Source organism: Gossypium raimondii, chromosome 8 (assembly GCF_025698545.1).
Source record: "Gossypium raimondii isolate GPD5lz chromosome 8, ASM2569854v1, whole genome shotgun sequence".
NCBI classification, from domain to species: Eukaryota; Viridiplantae; Streptophyta; class Magnoliopsida; order Malvales; family Malvaceae; genus Gossypium; species Gossypium raimondii.
The window spans coordinates 44,557,110-44,582,537 of NC_068572.1; the positions used below are offsets into that span (position 1 = coordinate 44,557,110).

Genomic DNA, 25,428 nt, shown 5'->3' on the forward strand with positions numbered 1-25,428 from the left:
CTATTGCATAGGGTGACAGAATCTGTAATCTTCAACCTATTCCACTGCCAAATACAGGAAGATAACATCTGCTATCTTCATTTATCTGTTCTCTAGGGAACATGACCTGTATGTTTTATTTTATGAACCTAATTATGCCTAGTGATTAGGATGACATGATCAGAATGAATCAAATGCTCCTAACTAGATTTGTATGAATGGTGTTCGCATGAATGTAAAATTTTATTTTTCCGAGAATGATCCCGCTTAGGTTGTCATTACTCGAAGTTTGTTAAGGCTTTGTAACTAACGTGCTACGACGTCTTCTTGCTTAACTGGCTTTTCTGAAGAAACATTTAGCCAGGTTGCCCCCCACTGTGAACCTCAAAGTTTAATCCATTGGGGCGCAAAATTTGTACTATCATTCTCCCACTGTAATCCAAGGGTAGAAATATGTGGCATTTCCTCAATCTTCTCCTATCGTAATTCAAAGATACAGAATGTGAAGCTCTTTGGTCCTTTACCCCAATCCCAAGGTGTCATACCAAATGCTCATACACAATTGCAAAATTTTCTTCTTTGAGAAAACCTTTTCTTATCACTCGGTGATTCTTGCTTGTTTGTTCATTGAAGTTTTGTCACCAACACGACATCTGGTTATTTTGTTCAATCAATGTTTGGACAACAAAATCTGATAGGATAGTCTTTAACTTAGACCCTTCCTTCTTAGATATTTCACCCTTTAAACTTGGTGTTTTCTAAACAATAGTCCTGTTTCAGGTCCCTATATTATTTAGAAACTTCTAGAGTAATATGCAAAACTTCCATTGTGAAAGTATTATTAGTCCATTAATCATTATTCTAATGCAACATGTTTTCAAAAAAGAATATAACGATGGATGAAATAGAATTGATTTGAGAGCAAGCTCGAAATGAATGAATTATCAAGGGTAGCAAGAATAAAAGAGGAATTGATTGGAACACGTATCTTGAAAAAGAATGAAGTATTCCAAGAACAACAACAAATTCAATATATAAATAGTATGAAGGTTAGGTACCCCAGATATCGCAGCTTGAACTTCTCTGTACAAACTTTCTAAAAACTTTTCTGAGTTTGACATGTGTTTAGGAGATCTACAGGACTCTGTCGATGCCCCAAGATGTCGCCTTACCCTTTCAGGTATAGCAGGATCACCACATGCCCCAATCTGATCACTTCATGCCCCATCTGATCAATATTTGAGCCGCCCTTCGGGTTTTCAACTCAAATCCCCTTTGGCCTAAGGTGCCCTTTGCGGGTTTTCCCCTTAGCCTCTCCATTTTTACTTTTCATTTTTTCATTTTTTTCATCTTTTTTTGACTCAAAGTGCCCTTTTGCAGGTTTTCACCTTGGTCCTTCCTTCTTCTTTAAACGAAGTGTTTCTTGACTGGATTTGAATTTATAGGATTAGCAATCTCACTCAGGATCAGTGCCCCTTTAAAATGGTCTTCTTTACAACATAAGGACTTTCCTAGTTTGGCATTCATTTCCATTTAGAATCCTTTCGTTAAGGAAGAATCTTTTTCAACATCTAGCCCTCTTGTGGAATTCTCTGAGACGAGCATGTTTATTATGGGCTCATATTATTTATTTATGGTACATTTGACCCTGATGAATAGCTTTTAACCCTTTTCCTAGGGCCAACTGATCACATTGCGATTGGATCCCTTTAACAAGCAATGAGGGGATTTTAATAGGTAGAACTACCTCAATCCTGTAAACCAAAAAGAGAGGTGTTGCCCCAGTACCGATGTTCGACAAACAATGAGGGCAAATGGTAATTTCTCACGTCAATCCTTGTAAGTCTCAGTCATTTTCCTTCAATTTTTTGATGTTCAACTCTAGGAACTTCAGTGACGAATCGTGGTGTCCACTTCTGAGTTAATTTGAGACCTCAGCTATCGTGCTATTGTTTAAGCTCAATGCATTCTCCAATACCCTCTTCTTTGAAATTCTGTATTGGTATGCGATGACTTTAGCTCATGAAGTATCCTCTCAAAATGAAGCAATGCCCATTAGAAGTCTTCGATAATGGTGATGTCCATGCCCCATTTTGCTCAAAATTTGAGTCGCCCTTTTTCGGGTTTTCAAATCAGATCCACCTTTAGTCAAAGCGCCCTTTGCGGGTTTTCGCCTTGACTTCTCCTTTTTCTTTTTCTTTTTTCTTCTCTTTTTTTTCCTTTTTTTTTGACTTCGATTTTTTTGATTTTTAATTTTTGTTTTTTGTTTTTGTTTTTTTGTTTTGTTATTTTTTTTGTTTTTTCCTTTTTTTTTGAGTCTGAACTCATGAGATCAGGCAAGTCCTGGTCATGCTTTTCGACCAGAATCAATGTTATTATAAAATCTTCCACATAAGATCTTCCACTTTCATCTTGTATGTGAAAAACCTTCTTTGGTACCAGATTTCTTTCATAGAGCCCCTTTGGGAAACAACTACGACAGAAAACTTTAGATCTTCTTCTTTAATTTGGATAAAATCCAACAACATCTTGAAGGGATAGAAACTCGACTTCAAATGAGCAAAGCTATGCTGACTCAACGAGAGAGGCATTGCCCCGGTAAAGAATTGCATCGTTCGCACTGTAAATTTCTGATATCGTACTGTTGTGCAGGTTTTATTATAGGAATCGAGGCATACCCTGGTATGATCATACAAAGACGTCTTTGAACTCTAGAGGTAACTCAACAAGGTCTTGCTTCGTATCTGTGGTCAGGTTAATTCTAGTCTTCACCAAGCTCACAATTTCTAATGATTCCTTGAGAGGTAGGATATGTTTATCCTCTTGTTCTACCATCCTCAACAAGTCCGGAGATAGGCTATAATCTATGTCATCTTCAAAGTCGTGAGATCCCTCTAAACACATGTCTCGCTCAAAAGGAGATTCTAAGTCTGTAGCAGTGTCATTCATGTCGTTGATATTCAGGGACCTATTGTAGGTGCAAGAGAATATACAAAGAATGTATGAATTTAAGAATAATTATCTGCACAGTATGATTATGAATGAATGAAAGAATGATTTGGATGAAAGAATAAAAGAATAAAAATAATCATTCAAGAAATGAAAGAATATTGGTTCAAAAGATCGCAAAGATGCATTCCATTAAAATAATGACGTTCAGACATGAGCCTATTTCACAAAAGAGTTCTTATTGCCTCTAGGCTAAAAGCAACAAGTGTGTTCTAAATATTACTCTAAGTAAGCTCTAAATACTACAGGGGTTCCTTTTGCAGTCTAATTATTCAGAACACTCCCAAGTTTATAAGGGCGAACATCTAATAAGATCTCTTCTCCAGTTGCTTCTTCGTATTCGGCACTGATGTGAACATTTTCCAACATTTCTTCATTCATCACATTCCCTTCATTACCCGTATGATTGAGTAGCGGGTTTTCTGTGCTGAGTGAATCCTCAAATTTGACAATTCCCATATTGATAAACCTTTCGACTAGCTTTTTGAAGGCAGTGCAGTTCTCTATAGAATGCCCCGTAATTCCCGAATGATAATCACATTGTGCATTTATGTCGTACCATTTGGGGTATGGAGGTTGTAAAGGCTTCAAGTAGAAAGGGGAGACAACATGTGCGTCAAATAAACTCTGATACAGCTCCTGGTATGACATTGGGATTGGTGTAAATTGAGACTTCTTAATGCTTTGCTTTATGCCGGATTCTTGTCTTGGAGATATCTGATGGCCAGTAGCAACCGACCTTGGCTGGCTTGCGGTAATCGGTTTTGAAGAACCCGCATTATTCACCTCATTTTTCCACTTCCTCGGGACCTTTGAAGTATCTCTTTGGGAGTTCCACTCTTGCCCTTTCTGTTTGTAACGATCTTCAAATTGCTTTGGGAACTCTACTCTCGTCTGTTTTGTTTCTGCTAGACCATCAAGGACAACAGGATTAGTTAGATTGCCCCTAAGATTGGAACCTGAGCCCGTCGCAAAATCCACCGGTGTCGAGGTACTGGTCTGGTATTGTGGTCGGATGTTAACAGTTACCCTTTGTGGGTATGTGTTTGATTGTGCTTGGATGTTTGTCGGGGTGAGGTCTGGAAGATATGCAGTACCTTCATTATTATTCTCAAAGTGGACCACTGGGTTTTTTCCTTTTTCTAACCTCATATCCAATAACTGGGTTAACTTGCTCATCAGATTTCTTTGGACTTCTAGCATCTGATCCTTCATATCTTGTTGAAATTTGGCCAATTGCTCTAGCATCTGTATTTGCATCTGCTCTAATCTCTCCAACCTTTGGTCCATTCCTTTAGTTTCTGTTCGGGTACCGCAAGAATGTTGGTTTTCCAGATTTGCTAAAATAATTTTACCTAATTAGGGTCACTTTGTGAAAATCTAATGCATATGATGCAATGTGATGCAAATGCATGAAATGAATGAAAAAAAAGACGTTAATTCTTGGTTCAATTCTATTAGAATAACTTTACTAGAAAACAAATCTCTTTACATAAAGCGGATATATATACGGCTTTGCCCTTATGTTCCAAAACAACGATTCCTTTCTTCATTCGCGCGTTAAGATGAATCTCACAAACTCTTCAAAAGGAACGTCTCTTCTATCTCCTTTTTGCTTGATCCGGGCTGCGACTCGTTGCTCGCTCATCCTCGTTATGCTCATTGGCTTCTCTTTAAGAAAGTTTAGTGGCTCTCGAATAATCTTTGTCACCTTGAATCCTCGGGCAACGGAACAATAGTTATGTTGTCCTCTATTAAACTATCATCTTTCTCTTGTTGTGTTTTCTCGGAACATATTCGGGCAACCGTATTATTTTCCACTTTATCAAAAGACCCATTTTCTTATGACAAGTTCTCTATTTAACAACCGAACGTGAATCAACACCTCTTTTTATGATGAAAATGCAATGCAATCATCAAATAAAAAAAGGAAAATAGGTTAGTATGAAACAAAAGCAAGCACGAATAAATAGAACACCTAGTCGGGTGACTACTAGGGGTTTGAAGTGGTTCTACCTAGGGTGGGCTCCTAAGGTTCACTACATGAGGTTTGGCTCTAAAGTCAAGGTACCCGAACCAGCAAATTCCTCGATCTTCACCCATTATAGGCTCATATAGACCGAGTTCGGTTCAGGGGAATACATTTCCCTATGGCTGCACGGAGATGAAAATCTCACGAAGACATAGGTACGGATGTATCCCGAAAGCGATCCACTATCCTGCACGGAGGTGAAAACCTCACGAAGGACTAGCTTCTCACTCCCACTTAAGAAGGTGTGACCAACGGTCATGCAATGAAATGCAGAAAGGCATAAAAAAATTTAAAATACAAAATAAGATGAAAACTATAACTCAAAACAAATGAAATGCAATGAGAGGATCATATATTTAAATCACATTTTCAACTTTTGACAAAAAGACAAGAAATAATCAACTCGTGGCTTGACTCTCTTATTTTGGGTCCCCAGTGGAGTCGCTAAGTTGTTGACACCATTTTTTGGATGAAAAACGGGGTCGACTTGGGTTTTGAAAAATGAAACGGGAGTCGCCACCAATCTCTTTTTTTTATGAGGTGTGATTGGATCGCCTCGAAAAAGGTTGTTTTTAATAAATGATTTGATTTTATTAAAACAACGGTTTCGGTCCACGAAATCTAGAAAACGGGTTCGGGAGTCGGTTACGCACGAGGAAGGATTAGCACCCTCGATACGCCCAAAATTGGTACCTTAGTTGATTACTTAATGTCTTAATGTCGAAAAGCTAAAAACTTTAAAGAAATTTAAAAATACGATCCTTGTATTAAAAAGTTGAAAATTTTGGGAAAAGGGGGCACATTCCACGTTAATCGAGAAAGAAAGCATCATATCCAGTAAGTTAGGACACAATGTCTCGAATTTCCGATACGAGAATGAATGCCAAAATTTTATTTATTTAAAAAAATATTTTATTATCTCAGGTTTAGGAAAGGGATCATGCCCAGTAAGTTAGGACACAATCTTTTCTTAACTCCCGATATCGTTTAAAACTTGAGTTTAAAAAAATCGTGTAATAAAGTTTAAAAGAATATTCATTGTTTAAATCAAATGAAGAAATCGCAACCCAATACGTTAGGGCACAGTTTCTCAAAATATTAAACATTGAATATTACATTTATTTCGAAAAATCCTCGTTTCGAGAAAACAACGCGTCACATCCAATACGTTAGGACACAACGTATTGAATTCCCGATAACAAGCTTTTTATCATTTTTAAAAGAGTAATCTCGATTATTTAAGTTCAACGAAGAAAGTCGGAACCCAATACGTTAGGGTTCGATTCTCTCAAGATCCAAAATACCGAATATTACTTATATTTTTAAAATTTCTTTCTTAAAATCTAAATAAAATGGGTGTAATGGAATAACAATGATAATGATGTAAGTAAAAATAATACAAGCAAAAACAAAAGATAAATAAATAAGAAGTCACATGTATATAAATAAAATCAATCACATATGTACAATAACGAGCAATAAACAAATAAAAATTCTAAAGCATAATAATAATAACAGACGTAAATAAATAAATAAATGAAGAAAATAAATAAAAGATATACACATATGAATTATAAAATATAAAAATATAAGTATTTATACATATATATATAGGTTATAAAATACAAAAATATATATAGAATATAAGTATGTACATTATAAAAAGTTTGTATGTACGAGCAAGTATGCATTTTAAAAAATATGTGTATATATACATATTTTGGAAATTATAAATATAAAAGATACATGTATGTACGTATATGATATAAGAAAATAATAAAAAGGCATATAGATGTATATTAGAGGTGTTCATGGTCGGTGGCCTGCTTGGCTGACGGCCCGCCCGAAATATGGGAGGGTTTGGGTAAAATATAGGCCCGAAATATGGGCTTGGGCAAAAAACGAGGCCCGATTAAAAAAGCGGGCAGACCTCGGCACCACTTTTTGGCCGAGGCCTGCCTGCCCCTACCGAATAATAATTATTTTATTTTTATTTTTATTTTTAACTTTAAAATACTTTTAAAATACTTTTTTTAATTTTTTTAATTTTAAAATTTTTTTTAAATACTTTTTTAATTTTTTAATTTTAAAATATTTTTAAAATACTTTTTTAATTTTTATTTTAATTTTTAAAATAAATTTTTGGTATTTATTTAAAAAGGGTTGGGGCCCGGGCTTGCTTATGAATTTTTCTCGGTCAGCCTGGAAAAATTCTAGGCCCATATTTGGTAGGGCCAGGCCTAGGACCCGGGCAAATTTTTTCTAGGCCCGGCCGAACCCGCCCATGAACACCTCTAATGTATATAGACATAAATATATAAATTATAAAATATAAAAGAATGCGTTTGTATGTATATAAAAATAAGCTAAAAAAAATGTGCGTGCATATGCATATATGTATATGGAATAAAAATAAAGCTAAAATAATATAAAACTAATTAATATATATATTAACACAATAGTAACGAATAAATAAAAGGAAAATGAAACTACTATTAATAATAATAATAATAATAATAATAAAATTGCTAAAACATGGACTAAATCGAAATAAAAACGAAAATAACGGGCAAATTCGAAATAAAAAATAGAAAAAGGATTAAATTGAACCTAAGGGTGAAGTTTCGGGGCGAATTAATAATAAAAAAAAGGAAGGACTACCCTGAACGCGCGAATAACATGGAGGGACCGAAAGGGAAATTTTCCCTTCTCCTCCAAAACGACGTCATTCGAATAGGGACAGAACTGAAATCTCAGAAAATTATAGGGTAAAATTTAAAAATGTAAAACTCGATTAAAAAATATTAACAAAGCGGAAGGACTAGGGTAGTAATTATACCCTAGTCACAAAACACGCGGATCCTCCTGGTACTGGGTCGGTCATCATGGTCGAGGCCAAAACGGCGTCGTTTTGGCACCTGACCCCTAAGGGCAAAACGGCGTCGTTTTCTTCAGGGTATTTAAACCTAAATTTTCCCAAAATCCCTATTTCAGCCACCAGATTTAAAAAAAATCCAAAACCTTTCTTTTTCTCTCAAAAACCCGACCCTTGGGTTCTCTTACCGCCGCCGTTGCACTCACCTCACCGCCACCACCTCTGACGGTCGATGAAGCGCCGGATCGGCGTTTGAAACTCCGTGACGGTGAGTTTTCTCTTTTTTTTATATTTTCGTTAAATAAAAATAAAAAGTAAAAACAGTGATAAAAATAAAAAGGAAAGGTTGAAATCAGAAACAAAACTTGGAAATCACCTTTGATTTTTTTTCTTTTATTTATTTATTTTTTGATCTGGTCTCTATTACAAAAGGAAAAATCAAAAGAAAAAAAAGCCCCCATTACATTTAGTTTCATGGCCTTTATAGCCGGTTTACATTTTTACTTTCTTCTACTGTTTCAACTGCTCGTTTGGTTTCTGTCTTTTCTTTCTTTTCATTACAGGTGGTGATGGTGGTTGTGGGGTGGCAGAGAGCAGGTGGTAGAGGAGTGGTGGCAGCAGCAGCAAGTGGTTTGGGGGCTAGGGTTTCTGTTAGGTGTTTAGGTTTTGGGTTTTAGGCTGAGGTATTGGGTTGAAATGGAATTTGGGCCTGTTGTTGAATGTAATTGGATTGCTAATTAATTTTGGTTTGGTTGTATTTGGGCTTGTTGGGCCCCAGGTCAAAAATTGGGCCCTACAACAGCAGCAGTAATCTGACTTTGAAAATTTGCCAAAAAATCGTAGAAATTTAAATTACACGTTTTAGGCACACGGGCGTGTAGCTTGGCCCTATGACCCAAGTCAGTGAGTTACACGGGCACGGACATGGGCTGGGACACGGTCGTGTGACCCCTACAATTTTAAAAATTTTCACTATTTTCTGAAAAATTCTATGATTTTTCGATTTAGTCCCGACTTGTTTCTAATATGTTTTTAGAGCCTCGAGGGCTTATATAAAGGACAATATGTATGATTTGGATTGATTTTAATATGATTATTGATATGATTTGAAATGCTTAAAAATTGTACGTTTGAAGTGAAATTTTTGGTAATGCTCCGTAACCCTGTTCCGACGACGGATACTGGTTAAGGGTGTTACAATTCCAGTATAATTGTAGTACATGAGACGACAACACCCTAGTAAAACAATAGGGTTTGATGCCCCTTACATGGTACAAGGTCAAGTTGGATTTTTCTTGTATTGGGTCCAATTATATGTGTTTCTTGGACTTTAATAAAACACTTATAATTTATCTTGTTAAATTAGCTTTATTTGATAAATTATTTTGATATAACAAACAAAAATGTTTTTAAATGAAAATTTGTTTTTAGAACAAAGAATTAATAAAGTTCAAAACATAAAAATTATTTCAAGACTTCCAAACATCTTAGAAAATGTTTTGAACACTTAAAATATTTTGGACAAAGTTCAAAAACAATTTTAAACTCTTAAACTTGATTGAAACAATCTTAAATCAATTGGAAAAATGCTCCTACAAAATTATCGATATTTCCCTAAATGTATCGATATAACCATAATTTTATCGATATCTTGGTTTTTATCGATGCCAAAACCGTTATCCGGCTTGAATAAAAATTAAAAAAACAATAAGTATTGATACTTTTAGAAATATATCGATACCTATTGAATTTTATCGATACCTTCTTTATATCGATACCATTTTTCCATATTGTTTTTATGATCTTTCGAACAATGACAAAAAACATCGATACCCATTAAAAATATATCGGTACCTTTTTTCGGTATCAATAAATCATTCTAGGTATCATTGGAAACTAATTTTAATTATTCTTGAATCAAGCATTAAATGCTACTAGTATCATTACTTGTAGAAAAAGTATCAATACTTTTTGTTGTAGGTGAATTTAATTATCTGATATTTTCATCCCTAATAGCTCTATTTATTTTCTCAATAATCACAATAGTTGAAATTGAATTAGAGGGTATAAATATCAACTTCTAAAGATCCTACAACAACAAAAGAGAATATTCAAGCTTAAAAATCAATCAAAACAACCTTTGTGCCAAATGTTTCAGTACTTTTCTTTCATACACTTGTGAGCTTTATTTCTATTCTATTTGCTCAAGTGTTTTCGTTGTAATTGAACTTAATTTGCAAACACATTGATCTTGTAAAGATTATTTCTTTGTTTGTTTATTTGAGTCTCTTTGAGAAGGTTTGTATCTTAAGGTTTGGGTAGAAACCTTAAAAGGAGTTTGTAAAGTTAAACATTATCCTCAAAGGTTGTCAAATTAGTGAATTTAGGAAAATCCATAGTAGTGAAAAGCTAAGGTAGTGGAGTAGGAAATTGGGCCGAACTACTCTAAATTCTTGTGTTTATTTCTCTATCCTTTCTCTTTAGCATCCACATAAATTTTAAAAGCCAATTCACCCATCTTAGCAATTTTGGTTTGATTATTTGAGCTAACATATCCAACCGAGTAGTTATTTTATATTACTCAAAATATTGTTTATTTAATTTAATTAATTTTATTTAAATTTATTTTTCAATTAAATTATATTTTCAACCAACTTTTAATTTCGTTAAAATCATTGCAACTTTACCGTATTAGAATCTACAAGAAAATATATTTAATTGTCTTATTCAACAAATTCATAATGACTTTAATTCTCATTCCAAACTTCAAATTTAATTAAATAATAATTTGAAAACATTAAATTAATTCCTAAATCATTTTTGTACTTAGCGAGAAAGCGCATTCATTGCAGATAATGATACATGTGATCTATTTCTCTTACTTCATCATTTGTATTCATTCCATATTTATTGGTTCTACATGCAATTCGTTTATGGTTATCTCAAGCTAGTGGAGGGACCGATTAGACATATATAATTAGGGCTCAAATAATTTATAATTAAGTTTCGGCTTTTCGCTTATTAATTACAACAATATTTAGACATGAAGTCATTCTAGTAAAGTATCGTAACTAAGCTCTCTCATATCATATACCATTACGAAAGTTACTCATTGTGTGCTTGTCCAATGACCTTGTCATAAGTGTGTTACCCTCATAGGATATTCTTAATCTCTTTAGGATAAATTTGTTCTCCCAATATATTTTATTTTATCTCCTAGCAATCATTACATCTTCCTTTATGAAAAGTCAATGACTATCAAATAATAATTAAATAATTTATCACAAAGACAAATGACTTGTGACCACGATACTTTTCATCTATCATATAATGTCGATGAGAGGATATCATTTACCCTTTACTGGGCTCTGAATTCCACTATATCTCTTAGTATGATGCTACATACTGCAGAAGTCATATACCCAACGTACCAATTTTTGGTTCTTTATCTATTTGAACTCAAGCTTTTATTTACATCAAAGCATACAAGTCATACATAAATTTTCTATCATCCATTCTGGATACATAAATTTTCTATCATCCATTCTGGATTAAGATGTGCCACACTATAAACGTCACAAGTAAATAAATCTATAAACGAATCGATGATCTATTATACTTGGGTCTTGTCCGATGTATTGTCAATTTAGTTAGTCACATCTATGTCTCTATCTTTTAGGAGTTATTTGCTTCGATACCCAAGACAATGTATCTCCTTAATTGGCTTATTGGATGACATATTAGTCTTTTAATCGATTTGCTCAATTTCGATTAGACTAAAGACATATTTAGATTATCTATTAATATAAGTTGTCTTTTCGCATTACGATTCGACCACGTAATGCCACTTAATATTAGTTAAACATTAGATAATCAGTGAGTTAATATTTGTTTTCATTTTTCTTCACGTGAAAATATTGTTAAGGACAATATACAGAATATATTATGATAATAATGAATATTTATTAAACCAATATGTTTGAAAAATTATAAGTACATTGACAAAAACACTACACTAAGGGCACTAGATCCTAACAGAAACATTCTTCCACATTTTTTAAGGTTGTTAGATTGTTGTCTTATTTCATTCAACGGTTTGAGTTTGAGAAAACTTATGAAAGTTGTTGGCTCGAATAGTAGCTGAAAAATAAGCTATGTATTTGGAAGAAGTGGCTAAGAGAGTGGGCACTTCTTCAGGCACTGTGATAACAAGAACAAAATAAGAGACTCAATGATTTTTTTATGCAATTTAGTTTTTTTACATCTGCAAAGCTTAACTCAAAAAGAAATATTCACTAATTTCAACACTTACAACAAGTGATCCTAAATCTATCACACACTTGTGAAAATTTCTTCACTTTTATACTTTGAAGACTGATACTCTCACCACTAAATTCACCCCTGTGAACTTAGCATGTAAAACCACAATATAACATGTTTTACAATCACATTGCACTCATAAAATAAAATTTCTCACTTGAACAAATTAAGTGTTCAATCTCTTTATACAATAACTTATACGAGTTTCTCAATTATATAGAATATTTCGAGATTTGCTAACATAAGGAAGATCTATCACAATCCTTATTAAACAACAACTAAATAAGTTGAATATAATATAATAATAACAAATAAGGTAAACAAAGACTGTTGTAACTAATACTTCAATGATCCAATCCAACTTTCTTGATCCAAAGGATTAGATAAGCATGATCCGATTTTATCCTCCATATATGTTTCCTCAAGTGAGATGATCTTCATTGGTGGACTAGATACAATTTACAACATCAGCACAACCCAAAAATCTAGTTCAATAAATTGTCAATAACTCAAATATAAAAACAATCCAGTCTATCACAGTTGATCAGGGAGTGAGCACTTTTGTAAGCACTCCATATTTTTCAACAAAAGCTTCTTGAAGGTACGAGGAATATGCCTTATGTGAACTCTTAAAATTTGCAGGGGAAGTCTCTTATAAGGCTTTTCAATCTTATTCCCATTATGTTATGAGCCAATAATAACCCTTAGTAAATTTTTAGTAATTAACTTATTATCTTTATACTTTTTAAAATTTGAGCTTATGCGTATTAATTAGGAGTTTGAGCCTATGTATCTAAATATCAAAAATATCAAATATAAATCCATTTAATATCCTCTTAATGACATTTTATCATAAATGAAAATGGAAAACACCTCTCGTTAGTTTAAGGAAATTATATAACCTTAACCAACAAATGTTGTGCGCAAGATACATTACATTTTTAACGGGAGACGTAGATTCGAACATTAAAAACAATGTTCTTGAGTGGAACAACTTTGAACCCCAAACATGAACAGTAAAACATACATAAAAAAAACTATAACTTTAAGACATGATAGATATCATATAAGAGAAAACATAACTCGCATGATGGTTTAAAGCATTTATGCTCTTATCCTTGGATTTTAATTGGCATAATTGTCAAAAATACCCTCAACGTTTATGAGTTTTTTTGTTTGAGCCTTTAACCTTTTTTTTTTTGATTGATACCTTTAACGTTACGATTTTTTCAGAAATCACCCTAATTTTAATGAGAAATATGAGTTAACCGTCAATCAAATGACAGGTTAGCGAAATAGCCTATGTGGCATGCTATATAAGCACAATGTCATAGGTGACGTCATCTATAAAAAATTGTTTAACAAAATTCTCTTTTTTTTCATTTTGTTTCCATCTTCTTTCTTCTTCTCTCTTTCTCTCCTCACCTCTAGCTGTTGTTACAGAAAAAAAAAACCCCAGAAACAAACATGAGAAACACATGCAAGTGGAGGAAACAGGTTCATCAATGGAGGTTTCCGAGTTGAATCATTACTTGTTTTCACCTAAAGCTCCAAGGTGTTCAAGCAGGTGGAAGGAACTACTGGGTCTAAAAAAATGTCCACTAAGCACCAATAATCAACCATCAAAACCCAAATCTCAAAGAAACAAAGCCTCATTATTATCAAATAATAACCCAAAGTCTCTTAAGCAATTCCTTCATAGAAGCTCCAAATCTTTCTTAGATTCTTCATTGAATCTCCCATTGTTGAAAAGCTCAGATTTCGAATCAGTTTCCATGTCTTCATCGCATTTATCGCTTCTTTTCATCATCTTTAAGCCATGAACACGACGATCTCCCACGGCTATAACTAGATTTCGATAAGCCAAGCCCCAACTGGTTTTCATATTCAAAATCGGCCATGAACACGATGATCTTCAAAACCGGGTTCGGCCAGTTGTTTTCATCTTCCCTATAAAAGAATCCAAATGGATCATTATCATCATCATCATCATCGGCAAGCATTAAACGGGTTTCTAGGTTTTTTTTTAATTTTTTTCCACCCAGTATCCCTCCAGCTGCATGTGTTTTTGATGTTTGTTTTGGGTTTTTTTTTTCTTTTTTAGCATTTTCATTTAGGGATGAACTTGTATTTTTCTTTGATTTTAAGTATTTTTTATAGATTAAATGCTTTGTTTAGAAATAGGTTTGCTTTGATTTTTATTGTAATTGAAATGGTAATTGAGAGAGTGAAATGCATGTGTAAGCTTTGATGAAAATGGTGGTGGGTCAATGTGTGTGTGTGTGTGTTTTTTTTTTGTAATAGTAGCTAGGGGAAAAGAGAAAGAGAGAAGAAGAAAGAAGATGAAAACAAAATGAAAAAAAAAAAAGAATTTTGTTAAATAATTTTTTATAGATGATGTCATCTATGACATCGTGCTTATGTGACATGCCACATAGGCTATTTCGTTGACCTGTAGTTTGACTGACGGTCAACTCATGTTTCCCGTTAAAATTAAGATAATTTCTGTAAAAATCGTAACGTTGATGGTGTTAATTTTCTTTTATTTCTACAAAATTTCAGCATACATTCTGATTTAGGACCCAAATACAAAGGGCACGAGATTTGCCTTCTTTTTTTTTTTTTCTTATGGGAACCTCAAAGATCAACACCACATTTCCAGTTCCTTTTCCTCCAAGGCAACCAAACAAAAACAAAACCACCAGAGCATCGATCCCTCCCTGGTTTCTCCGGGGGCATTCCACATCCCCTTATGTCGCCATTTTGGGGTTTTTTCCGTCACAGTTTATAGAATATCAACCAATAGCTCGTCCACCAAAACATTCATCACCCACCTCTCGACTCCCATTGCCAACTCTTCTTGCTCTTCGTGAAACCTGTCCCTCCACTTTCCTTCCCTTTCCATATCTCCAACACATTCCTCTCTTTTATCGCCTACTCCCCGTTTCTCGTTTTGTTCTTCACAAATCCATGCTTTTGCTACCCTTACCATTTCACGTTCAAGCTCTTCAATGTTTCTTGTTTGATCCCACTTTGTCTCCATTTCTTCTCTAAATAGATCCAAAAGCAGTTTGTCAATACAAATGTTGTTGTTTTTGTACCTTGTTAGTGGACTTGTTTCTTTCACACCATTCAGCAGCTCCCATGCCTTTTCTTCGATTTCGTTTGCTTCTTCACCATCTTCATCATCACCACCGTATTCGAAATCAAGCACCGACAGTGGACTGTGTTGCGGTTCTTCCTCTACACTTGCATGCTGTTAATAGGATAAAAAGATCATTGATTTAGTATCAGATTAAAATGGGTCAAATTCTCCCCCTAGTTCTCCTAGTTTTAATTCTGCCTCTCCCTAATTGATAATGCAGATGCAATGAGAATGTGTTATTAATTGGAAGTAGAGGACTAAATTTCAAAAACAGAAAAAGTACAGTGACTGAAAGCACAATTAAACAATGAAGTTGAGGGGAGAAGTTTCCAAGTTCCAACCTAGTGTTAATCTCGACTCTTATGGCTTATATTTTGTATTATGTAACTTAAAACGCTGGTCCTTTGTCTTCAAAAACAAACAAATCTAAGGTATTAAACAAAACAGCAAATGAAACAAAAGTCAAACCAAAGTTTAACTAAACGACAACACAAAACGCTGTCGGATTACGGAAAGCCAAGCATCTAAGGACCCTCATCAGCAGACACATAAGATTTTATTTAAGATACGCTAAGCACTAAAATAATTTTACACTTACTTTGGGTCCCATATCTGTGTTGGCTGCCGTCCTTGTTGTCGTCTCCATGGTGTCCTTGCCGACGCACGGTGAGAATTTTTTACCCACCATATTGTCGACTTCGTTTTCACCGTATTCATCGGACGGTAAATATTCCGAGGTGAAATCACTGTCACACCAGCTCGAGCCATTGCTGCTAGTAGTACAACTACAAGGGGTATTAGATCCCGTCGTTGTGGTGGTGGTGGTGCAATGGTGGTGAGGGGAAGCAGAAGAAGGAGCGAAATCCAACGGCTGAGATTTTTCCTCCAGTAAATCACGGAACGATTTCCAGCGTATGATATCTTTGACCGTCACGGTCATTTTGATTTCGGCCTCTTTGTTTTGTGAAATTTTCCTTTTCGACGGTTTACGTGAAAGGGTTCTGGGTAGTAAGATGGAAGGAGATGAAGAAGCGAAATGGATGCTTTTAATGACGTTGATCATTGCTTGGAAGGCTGAAATTGTTGCTGAGGCGGCTTTTGATCGGCTTCTTTGAAGTTTTTGGTTTGGATTTTCTCGGAAAATTATGGAATTCTGGGTGGATTTTCTCGGAAACGATTTGAACCCGTTTGAGGAACACGAGTTGGGATCATCGTGGATGAAATCTTTTAGCATTCGAGGCCTTCGTTCCAAAGTCATTGCGGCAAAAAAGAAAAGATTCTACGTAAAATTACAGAGGAAAAGAAAAACTTGAAGCAATATGAAAGAGAGAGATAGCTTCTAGGTGTGAGGCAAGGGAGAGAACTCCATGGAAGAAGCTTATTTATACAGGTGAAGAAGCCATGGTTTTGTATTAAGAATATATGTATAATAAGGGTTTATTGCATCGGAAGTCCTCACTTTCTAGTTTAGATTTTAATTTGGTATCTGAATTTAAAAAGGTTCTGATTGAACCTTTAAATTATGAGTATCATATCAATCAAATTATTCCTCAAGGTGCATTAAATACCAACTTAAATCTAATTTGGAATACATCTAAAATATGTATACTTCTTGCATAAGCAGTTTAGATTTGATTATTTAAAACATTATATCCAAATTGTTTACAATTTAATCCGTGAGTTTTAAACGTACATAATTTAACACCTAAATTGATGACTAAGCTGATAGAAAGACGGTATTAATACAATATTAAGGATTAAATTAAAATATTTTCAAGTTGAGAAATCAATTTAGAATTTTGGGATTTTTGGTGGCATTAACCCATAAAAAACAAAAGTAAATATTAAAATATAAAAAAGGTAAAGTGAGAGAAATGACAGAGGAGGATGGTTCTACCATGTGTAAGCTAATTGTTTTTTTTATTACTTTGATTTCATTCATATGAAAATTGAGAGATTTGATTAAAATAAAAGTCGATTTCGGATTTGAAGGTGTGTCGTTCGAAGAGAACAAAGTTTGACTGATGAGACTGATAATAAACTAGGTTAGAATTAATAATAGTTTATCTATTGTTGAAGTCACTTTGCTGAGCTTTTATTTCAGTGTAAACCACATGCAGAAGCATTGCAATGGGGGGGGGGGGGGATCCCGATCCCATGGTCTCGTGAACCGTATCAAGCTTCCACTGTTGTTGATCTATCTAATTCATGGGTGCTGATTTAAATGATATGGGAACACTGTGGGGCCTTTGAAATTGATACTCTTCCACTATGGAAACACTATGGAGATCTCATAGAGGATCGCTTGCCCCGGCCCCTACATTACTTATCATGTGCCAAATCCTTCATATTATTGATTCTATTTCCTTGAGTCATTGTTGCGTACAAGGAATTTAGAGGAGGAGGATGCAAGGCCGGTTCATCTATGTACACAGACAGTTCTTAAAGGAGTTGACGGTGTCAAAAGACTTGAAAAAAAAATGGAGTACTGGTTGTGTCTGTCTTCTTACAGGATGAGATGGGTTATTATAAGAATATGCATATGGAGAAATATGACATCCCTTGGTTAGTTCATTCAAGATCTAGATAGGTGGGTGTTGTACAATTATAAGATACGTAGGTGAAGAGTATGATTGTCTTAGCAATATAAATGGGTGTGTTCCTAGGGCAATGACAAAACCCTCTTCGTCCAATAAAGGTGGCTGACTGAATTCAATTTTAAAATTAAGACTTTGGATGTCTTAAAAATAAAAAGATTAAGCGTAAGTCTTACATTATTTAATCGTAATTATATGAGTGTGTTCTCTCTACATATTTTGATTTAAGTAATGCCAGCTTTTTTTATTTATAGTGAACTTAACATAATAGAACTTTATCAGTTAAAATGTGTTCAAAGTTTACATTTAGGACTAACTTTCTTTAATTGACTAAACTATATTAGTAGTCACCTAATTATTAGTAAATTTTTTTTTTGGCCATTCAACTATGAAAGTTGCAAAATGGTCACCCCACTATTAGTAAATTTCTTTTTTGATCACCCAGCTATGAAAAGTTACAAAATTGTCACCCAACTATTTAATTTTGTTTTTTTTTTATCACCATCAAACGTAAAAATAGAAACATTCAAAAATCCAATATAGTTGGATGATCAAAAAAGATAAAATTGAATAATTGAGTGACCATTTTGTAGCTTTTCGTTGTTGGGTGACCAAAAACGAAATTTATTAATAGTTGTGTGACCATTTTTGTAACTTTTCATACTAATAGTTGGGTGACTACTACTGCATTTTGTCCTTTCAAATTTCATAATTTAAGTTCAATTGTTAATAATGTTAAATTTATTTTGTTAAATTCACCGGTGTGATATTTTGAAATAAAAAGCATTGACTTGATAGCCATGTAACAAATAAAATGATGATATAATGAGCTTCAATTTAATAGAAAAATTTCAACGGCGTTAATAATTAAATTTACATTTTAAATTTGAAAAATAAAAGAGACTATTTTAAAGTACGAAGAATAGAATAACTTTGGGCACATTTTAACTTTTTATCATAGTGGATTTACAATAGTAGAATTTATATTTAATAGATTGTTAGTGTATAAATTTATACACTTAGAAGGTTAAAGGTTTATATTTGATGCATAAAAGCTTAAAAAACTTAAAAGATTATACATTATGGTAAATCATATTAAGAATATTATGAAAAAAATTAAAGTATAATGATTTATTTGGCCTTTAATTTTATAAAAAATTATTTTAGTCATTTATTTAAATTTTTTTGTCTCTTTTAGTATTTTAATTTGTATTTTTAAAATGATCCCAAAATGGATGAAAAAATTAATGTTTATTAATTTTGTTGACATGGCATACACGTGAATTGCCACGTCGATGATATGTAAGCATTTAGTTAATTTTTTATAATTTTAATACTTTTAAATAGTTTTAATGTTTTTAATTTTAAAATTTTGTTTAAAATTTTAAAATTTTAAAATTTAAAATTAATTAAATATTGATGTGTCATCCACATAATAATCAGCCAAAATAAAAATATTAACTTTTCCATTTAAAATTTAAAATATTGTGAATACATCAGTATAAATTTAAATTAGGTTATGTATCTATTTTAGAGATTTCTATCAACATTATTCACATATAAATTTATAAATCAACAATAAATCAAATACAAACCCTAGAAATGTAAGCCTTATTTTGCTGGTATTATATGGTAATATATTTAAATTTACATGTTTTTTTTTGGATTTAATAATTCATGTCATAATTTTATCCGATTAGTATAAAAGTTAAATTAAGACAAAACATGATAATGAGTTACAATGTAAGTGAAATTAAAAAAAAGAAAAGAAACAAGATTGTTTGCAGATTTATAATATCGGACATGTCGCCATCTAAATATCTGTTATTTACACACTTACACGTGCCATATCTTAGTTCCACCGATACGTGGACCCCCTTTTCAATACAGCATCCAATGCTGACCCGACGCCCACATATTGGGCCAAGCCCTGCTTATGGCACAATCTAATTTGGGCTTCGTTTTACGGCCCCCCGCCAAAGATCTTCCAAATGCTAACTGCCGAATTCCATTTCTATTCGCTTCGCTTTCTTTTAATTTTCTTGTATTTTTCTTTTGAATATATCAGTTGCTTAAAATTGAAACTTTTTGGTGTTTGGAATGGGGGTGGGAGGCAAATTCTGGGAACTTCTAAAACCCTACACTCGATTCGAAGGATTCGATTTCTTGAGAGACAAAAAGGTCGCCATTGATCTCTCCTTTTGGATCGTTCAGCAGGAGACTGCCTTAAAAAATCAAGCTTTGAACCCTCATCTCAGGCTTACTTTCTTCCGTACCGTTAACCTTTTCTCTAAGGTGCATATTCTTTTTGTTAGTTACGCGAGCGAGATATTTAGAGTGTTGATTTTTGTTTTTTGGTTTAAATTGTTAACAGTTTGGAGTCTTTCCGGTGTTTGTTTTGGACGGAACTCCGTCGCCGTTGAAATCTCAAGCAAGGATGGTTCGGTTTTTCCGTTTCTCCGGCATTGATACTTCAACTTCGAATGTGACCGAAGAGGGTGTTTCCAAGGAGAGGAACTCGGCATTTAAAAGATGTGTTAATGACTGTATGGTGAGTTCATTTTTTCCCTCCCTTTTATTTGCAAATTTGTTAGTAATTTATGTTCATTGAGGGTGGGTGCTTTTTGTTGTAGGAGCTGCTTGAACTATTGGGAATGCCAGTGTTGAAAGCTAATGGTGAGGCTGAAGCATTGTGTGCTCAGTTAAATAGAGATGGTCATGTTGATGCTTGTATTACTGCTGACAGTGATGCATTCCTCTTTGGGGCTACTTGTGTTATTAAAAGTCTTAGGCCTAATTCAAAAGTTAGTTTGTTCCAACTTCACCAATTTGTCATTCTTTTAATGTGCCCAATTTGTTAGTTACTTCCCTTTTCGAGAATTTTTCAAGCATGGGGATGTTATTTGATATGCAGGAACCGTTTGAATGCTACAATATGTCGGATATTGAAGCTGGTCTTGGACTGAAGAGGAAACACTTGATAGCCGTCTCTCTTTTGGTTGGAAATGACCATGACCTAAATGGTGTGCAAGGGATCGGGCTTGATAAAGCACTTCGTTTGGTACGAGGGTTTAGTGAAGATGAGATATTTGATAAGTATGCTTTTACATGTAAACTTGTCAAATTATTTGCTTCCTGTAGTTCTAGAGGGTATTTAGTGATATCATTCCATAACTGTCCAGACATGATGTTTTTGCAGACTATATGAAATAGGCAAAGGGCATGTACCACTATTTCAGGGTGAAATTAGATGTGCTGGTGATGCTATACCTTGTTCAGATGAGAGCTCACCAAAGGCAAAGCAGTCTCATTGCTCTTTCTGCGGGCACCCTGGCAGCAAAAAGGCTCATTTTAAGTCTTGTTGTGAATATTGTATGACTGATAGCAATGATGGTTGCTTGAAAAAGTCTCAAGGGTTTAAGTGCAACTGCTCATCCTGTGATAAGGTTCATGTTCTTATTTGTCTTGATTTTCTCTTTTGTTACTATTGTTACTACCTCACTGCCTATTGATCTGTTATTTTGCTCTTTCATCATCTCGTATCACCTGATATGACTTTAAAAGCTGGAACTTCTGATGTTCTTAATTCAGACTGTGTTCCTAGTTTCATTGCTGATATCTCATGGTGTCTGAATATCAGGTTAGAAAAGACAAGGACAAGAAGAAACATGAGAATTGGTGGATTAATGTTTGCAACTTGATTTCCAAGGAAACAAAATTCCCAAATGATGAGATCATTGAAATGTACATGTGCAACAATCACGGAGAGTTTACTGGTTTGCCCTGCAAACTCTCTTGTATCTATTTGCTTGGCCTTGACTTCTGCCAGCCTCCAAGTTGTTGAGTTGGGGTGTCAAGGACTAGTTATTCTTGTATGCATAAGTTTGTTATTGTTTTCATTTGATATTATTTCAAGGTCTAATTCGCTGTCTTAACAGATATATTTTTGGGTTGATGTTATATTAAGATATTTACATCCTCATGTTGCAGAAGAAGGCCCTTTGCTGGAATGGGGAGATCCAAAAACTGACTTGCTAGTTGATTTCTTAGCTTATCATCAGTCATGGAAGCCGTCTTATATTCGGCAGCGGATGCTTCCAATGCTGTCCACTCTGTATTTGAGAGAGTTGGCGAGAAATCCAAATAAAACTTTGTTAGTTGGGCAGTATGAGTTTCATTCTATTCAACGTGTGAAGATAAGATATGGGCATCAATATTACGAGGTCAAGTGGAAGAAAGCCATATCTAACGAACTTAGTTGTGCAGTCCCTGTTGAACAGTCCAACATGCTTGAAGAAGAATTTATAGAAGTTGGTGATGAGCCCATTGGCCTGTTGGATGAGTCAATTGAGCCCCAGATTCATGTTGATGGATGCTGGATTTTAACTGATGAAAATCCAGAGTTAGTTCATTCAGCTTTTCCAGAAGAAGCTCTCAAATTTAGACAGGAAAAGGTATGGCTTTTTCCCCCTTGAAAGACCCTGAAATTATAATTTGAAAATTGTATATTGAATATCCTGGAAAGATCTTAGTGTGCAAAGGGATTTCAGATCAAAATCATTTGGTTTAATTGGTTCTGTTTGTTGTTTATATACTGGCATGAGACCCTTTGTGGTACATAACAAAGAGGAACAAACTAGCGCAATTAAATAAATGAATTAATGGCATTGTTAGAACAATGGAATTAGATTCTGATGCTTGTGTTGGAAGTTGGTATAATCACCTTTTAAGGCATTATTCAAAGCTTGCTATTATAGAATGTTCGAGTGCCGGCTCTTGCATTGTGGGATTCTGTTACTTTTAGATGAGATATAAAAACTATTTTCAAGGCCGTCTGTGGCCTAATATATGTGGGTCTAAATTCTGGCAGGAACTAAAAGATATGAAGAGAAGAAAGACTTCAACACCAAGATCTGAAGGGTCCTTCGAGATGTCAGAATCATCAAAGCCACAAGGTGTTCAATTAAGTATCACCGAATTTTACCGTACAACCAAAACACCATCCCAGGCAAAACTAGGGAAAGATTTAGTCAAACAGTCAAGTAGTCCAGGTGTTGGGTCATCAAAACAGAAGAGGAAAGTTTCAGGTTCTAAATTGTCCAAGGCTGTAAGACGACGCCTTTTGTTTGGTTAAGAAAATGATAAACTTTTGCCCTTTGATGTACAGGATATCCCACCTTAAGATGTAAAGTCATGCTTACCTTCTGGTCTTATAATCATCAAAAACTCAGCTTAGGCAGCGCTTTGATTTATATTTGAGTTGGAATATTCTATAGCTTAGAGTGAAGAATGTTTTGGTTAATCTCATCTCTACAATTTTAAAGCCACTTTATCTTTTAGTTTCTTGGACAATTCATTAGGACATCGCCCTCTATCCTGTTGGATTCTAACCAAGGTAAGGGTTTGAATTGCATCCATGCATATATGCATGCAACTTTCTTTGGTATTTATTTGATTAAGGAAAACTTTAGAGCATTCTAAGACCCATGTGCTGATTCGTCAACATTGTAAAGGTAGAACACTAAATATTGCAGTGGAACAAATATAACCCTCATTTTTAGACTTTATGCTTGCCATCTCTTCAATACTGCCTCCATTTTAGGTAATAAGGTTTTATACTTAATTTCGGCATGTTATCATCATTATCGTTGTCATTGTTGTTATGTATTGCTGTTATTTCTGAGACCATAATTTAGGTAATATGGGGACATTCTCAGCAGTAATGACCTCAATTACCTGGCAGTCAAATGAGTCAAAAAGTAATTTTTATTGTTCACAAAGGGGAACAAATTTCGTAAGGAAACTTATATGTTATTTTGTGATAGGTTTTAAGATAATGGTAATTATGCAGTGACAAAAGATTTGCGAAGATCAAACGCAGCCCCTTCCATTATACTTGTTCGAGGGTTAGAACCTGGACATAATCTTTCCTAGTTTTTTATATTTTGTTTTGAAAGACAATCACTGAGATGCATTGCTCATTGCAGGTTTATATTATATTTGGTGAAAGGATATCAGCCGTGAACAAGCTGCGGGTGAAAAAGAAAAGCTTATTCAAGGTGTTTTCTAATTTCCTCGTACTCTTTTTCAATTTTCTTGCTATCAACACACAGTAAAAAGAAAAGATTGGAAAAATGAATTAAAAAAGGAAGAAAATGAATAAATTTAAAGGCAATACAACCCAATTGCCTTAATATAATAATAATAAGAAGAAGAAGAAGAAGGAAGCTTGCATTAAATACCCTCTGTTCTGTTTCAACCCTGTCTGTGTATGGTTCAACCATGAAACTGGTAGACAAGATCCAAAGCCCGCAACTTCTCCCCAATAGGATCAAAACCCATGATACCACCCACGAATCTGTCATCACAAACCCTCCTCTCCTCCGCCAACGCCGCGGACGACGGCGAGAGCTGCCTCTTTACCCTCTTGTTCTTGATAAAAAAACATTCCCTCATCCTCTCCTCCACCTTATCAATCGACGTCTTGGAATTCTCCTCCGCCTCCGCTTCATTCTCATCGCCCACCTGCATCGGGTCGCTGCCGTTCTCGTTGGCAGCTCCAGTGGCAGAGGAGAGAGAGTTCGCGGCCGCAACCGGCGGCGGAAGATGCTGGGGATGGGCGGCGGAGAGGAAAGAGGAGAGAGAATGATGGGCTCGATGGAGAGATGAATGGATTTGGAAGAGGTAGGTTGGGTCTGACGTGACGGGTAGTTGTTTTGCCATCTGGGTTGCTTGCTCTAATGAATAGACTAGGTCTGTTAATTGTACCGCCGCCGCTGCCGGTGGCGTCAGCTGTGCCTCCGCCATGCTCATATTGTTCTCCATGCTTCTTTTTTCTCAAGAAACCGTGTTTCTAGCTGTTCTTCTTTTTGTTTGGAACAGCCGTTTGGGGATTTTGAGGATAGCAGATAATAGTACAAAACAGGGAAACCACTGCCTTTTTGTCTTCTTTTTTTTTCTCAAACGCTAAGCAGTTTGCGTCATTGAGAGTGTTTCCCATGAGTTTTTCAGTAATATGGGGTGAAGTTGAATACTGTTTTTTTTTTTTTTTAATTCATTTCCTAATAGGATGCAATAAAGCCCAAATTCGAATGGGATATTTAAATTTCATTAGTTGGTTAATTTGAACTTGATTGAAGTATTCAACAATAATTAACATTTTACAATTTGAGAAGATTTTAATAAAAATAGTAGCTCCAAGAGTTTGAATATTTATATTTCAAGTTTATAATATGACTATATATAGTATAATCTAAATATTAAAGAATATGTTAAGCAATTTATGTTTTATATATATATATATATATTTAAATCATATGTATAATAATACCTGGGATCAGAATGGGTAAGGAAAAGGTTGGGCTTTCTTTTTCTGATTCCATATGAAGTAAATTGTGCACAATTAAGCAACCAAGAATGGGATGTGAGGAAGAATATAATAAAATTGGAGCTTCAGCTCAATTAAGTTCGA

General features: G+C 34.4%; 3 protein-coding genes across 4 annotated transcripts; 1 reads left to right on the plus strand and 2 right to left on the minus strand.

Moving 5' to 3' along the window:
* Nucleotides 1–14,789: 14,789 nt before the first annotated feature.
* LOC105791579 (uncharacterized) lies at nucleotides 14,790–16,729 on the minus strand. Its single transcript, XM_012619698.2, has 2 exons — nucleotides 15,959–16,729; nucleotides 14,790–15,471 (listed from the first exon to the last, which is right to left on the minus strand). The coding sequence occupies exons 1-2, from the start codon at nucleotides 16,616–16,618 to the stop codon at nucleotides 15,001–15,003; spliced, it is 1,131 nt and encodes a 376-aa protein (XP_012475152.1). The 5' UTR covers nucleotides 16,619–16,729; the 3' UTR covers nucleotides 14,790–15,000.
* A 3,265-nt stretch (nucleotides 16,730–19,994) lies between these two features.
* Nucleotides 19,995–23,524, plus strand: LOC105791580 (flap endonuclease GEN-like 1). 2 transcript variants are annotated; one of them, XM_012619699.2, is made up of 8 exons: nucleotides 19,995–20,252; nucleotides 20,332–20,508; nucleotides 20,591–20,761; nucleotides 20,872–21,053; nucleotides 21,157–21,403; nucleotides 21,598–21,733; nucleotides 21,948–22,411; nucleotides 22,828–23,524. In XM_012619699.2, the coding sequence occupies exons 1-8, from the start codon at nucleotides 20,058–20,060 to the stop codon at nucleotides 23,089–23,091; spliced, it is 1,836 nt and encodes a 611-aa protein (XP_012475153.1). In that variant the 5' UTR covers nucleotides 19,995–20,057; the 3' UTR covers nucleotides 23,092–23,524. The 2 variants fall into 2 exon arrangements, with proteins under 2 accessions (XP_012475153.1, XP_052490720.1); XM_052634760.1 differs by having other exon boundaries at nucleotides 20,109–20,252; nucleotides 20,390–20,508.
* A 469-nt stretch (nucleotides 23,525–23,993) lies between these two features.
* LOC105791581 (uncharacterized) lies at nucleotides 23,994–25,003 on the minus strand. Its single transcript, XM_012619700.2, has one exon. It carries the CDS (start codon nucleotides 24,780–24,782, stop codon nucleotides 24,234–24,236), a length of 549 nt encoding a protein of 182 aa, XP_012475154.1. The 5' UTR covers nucleotides 24,783–25,003; the 3' UTR covers nucleotides 23,994–24,233.
* Between the last annotated feature and the right edge of the window lie 425 nt (nucleotides 25,004–25,428).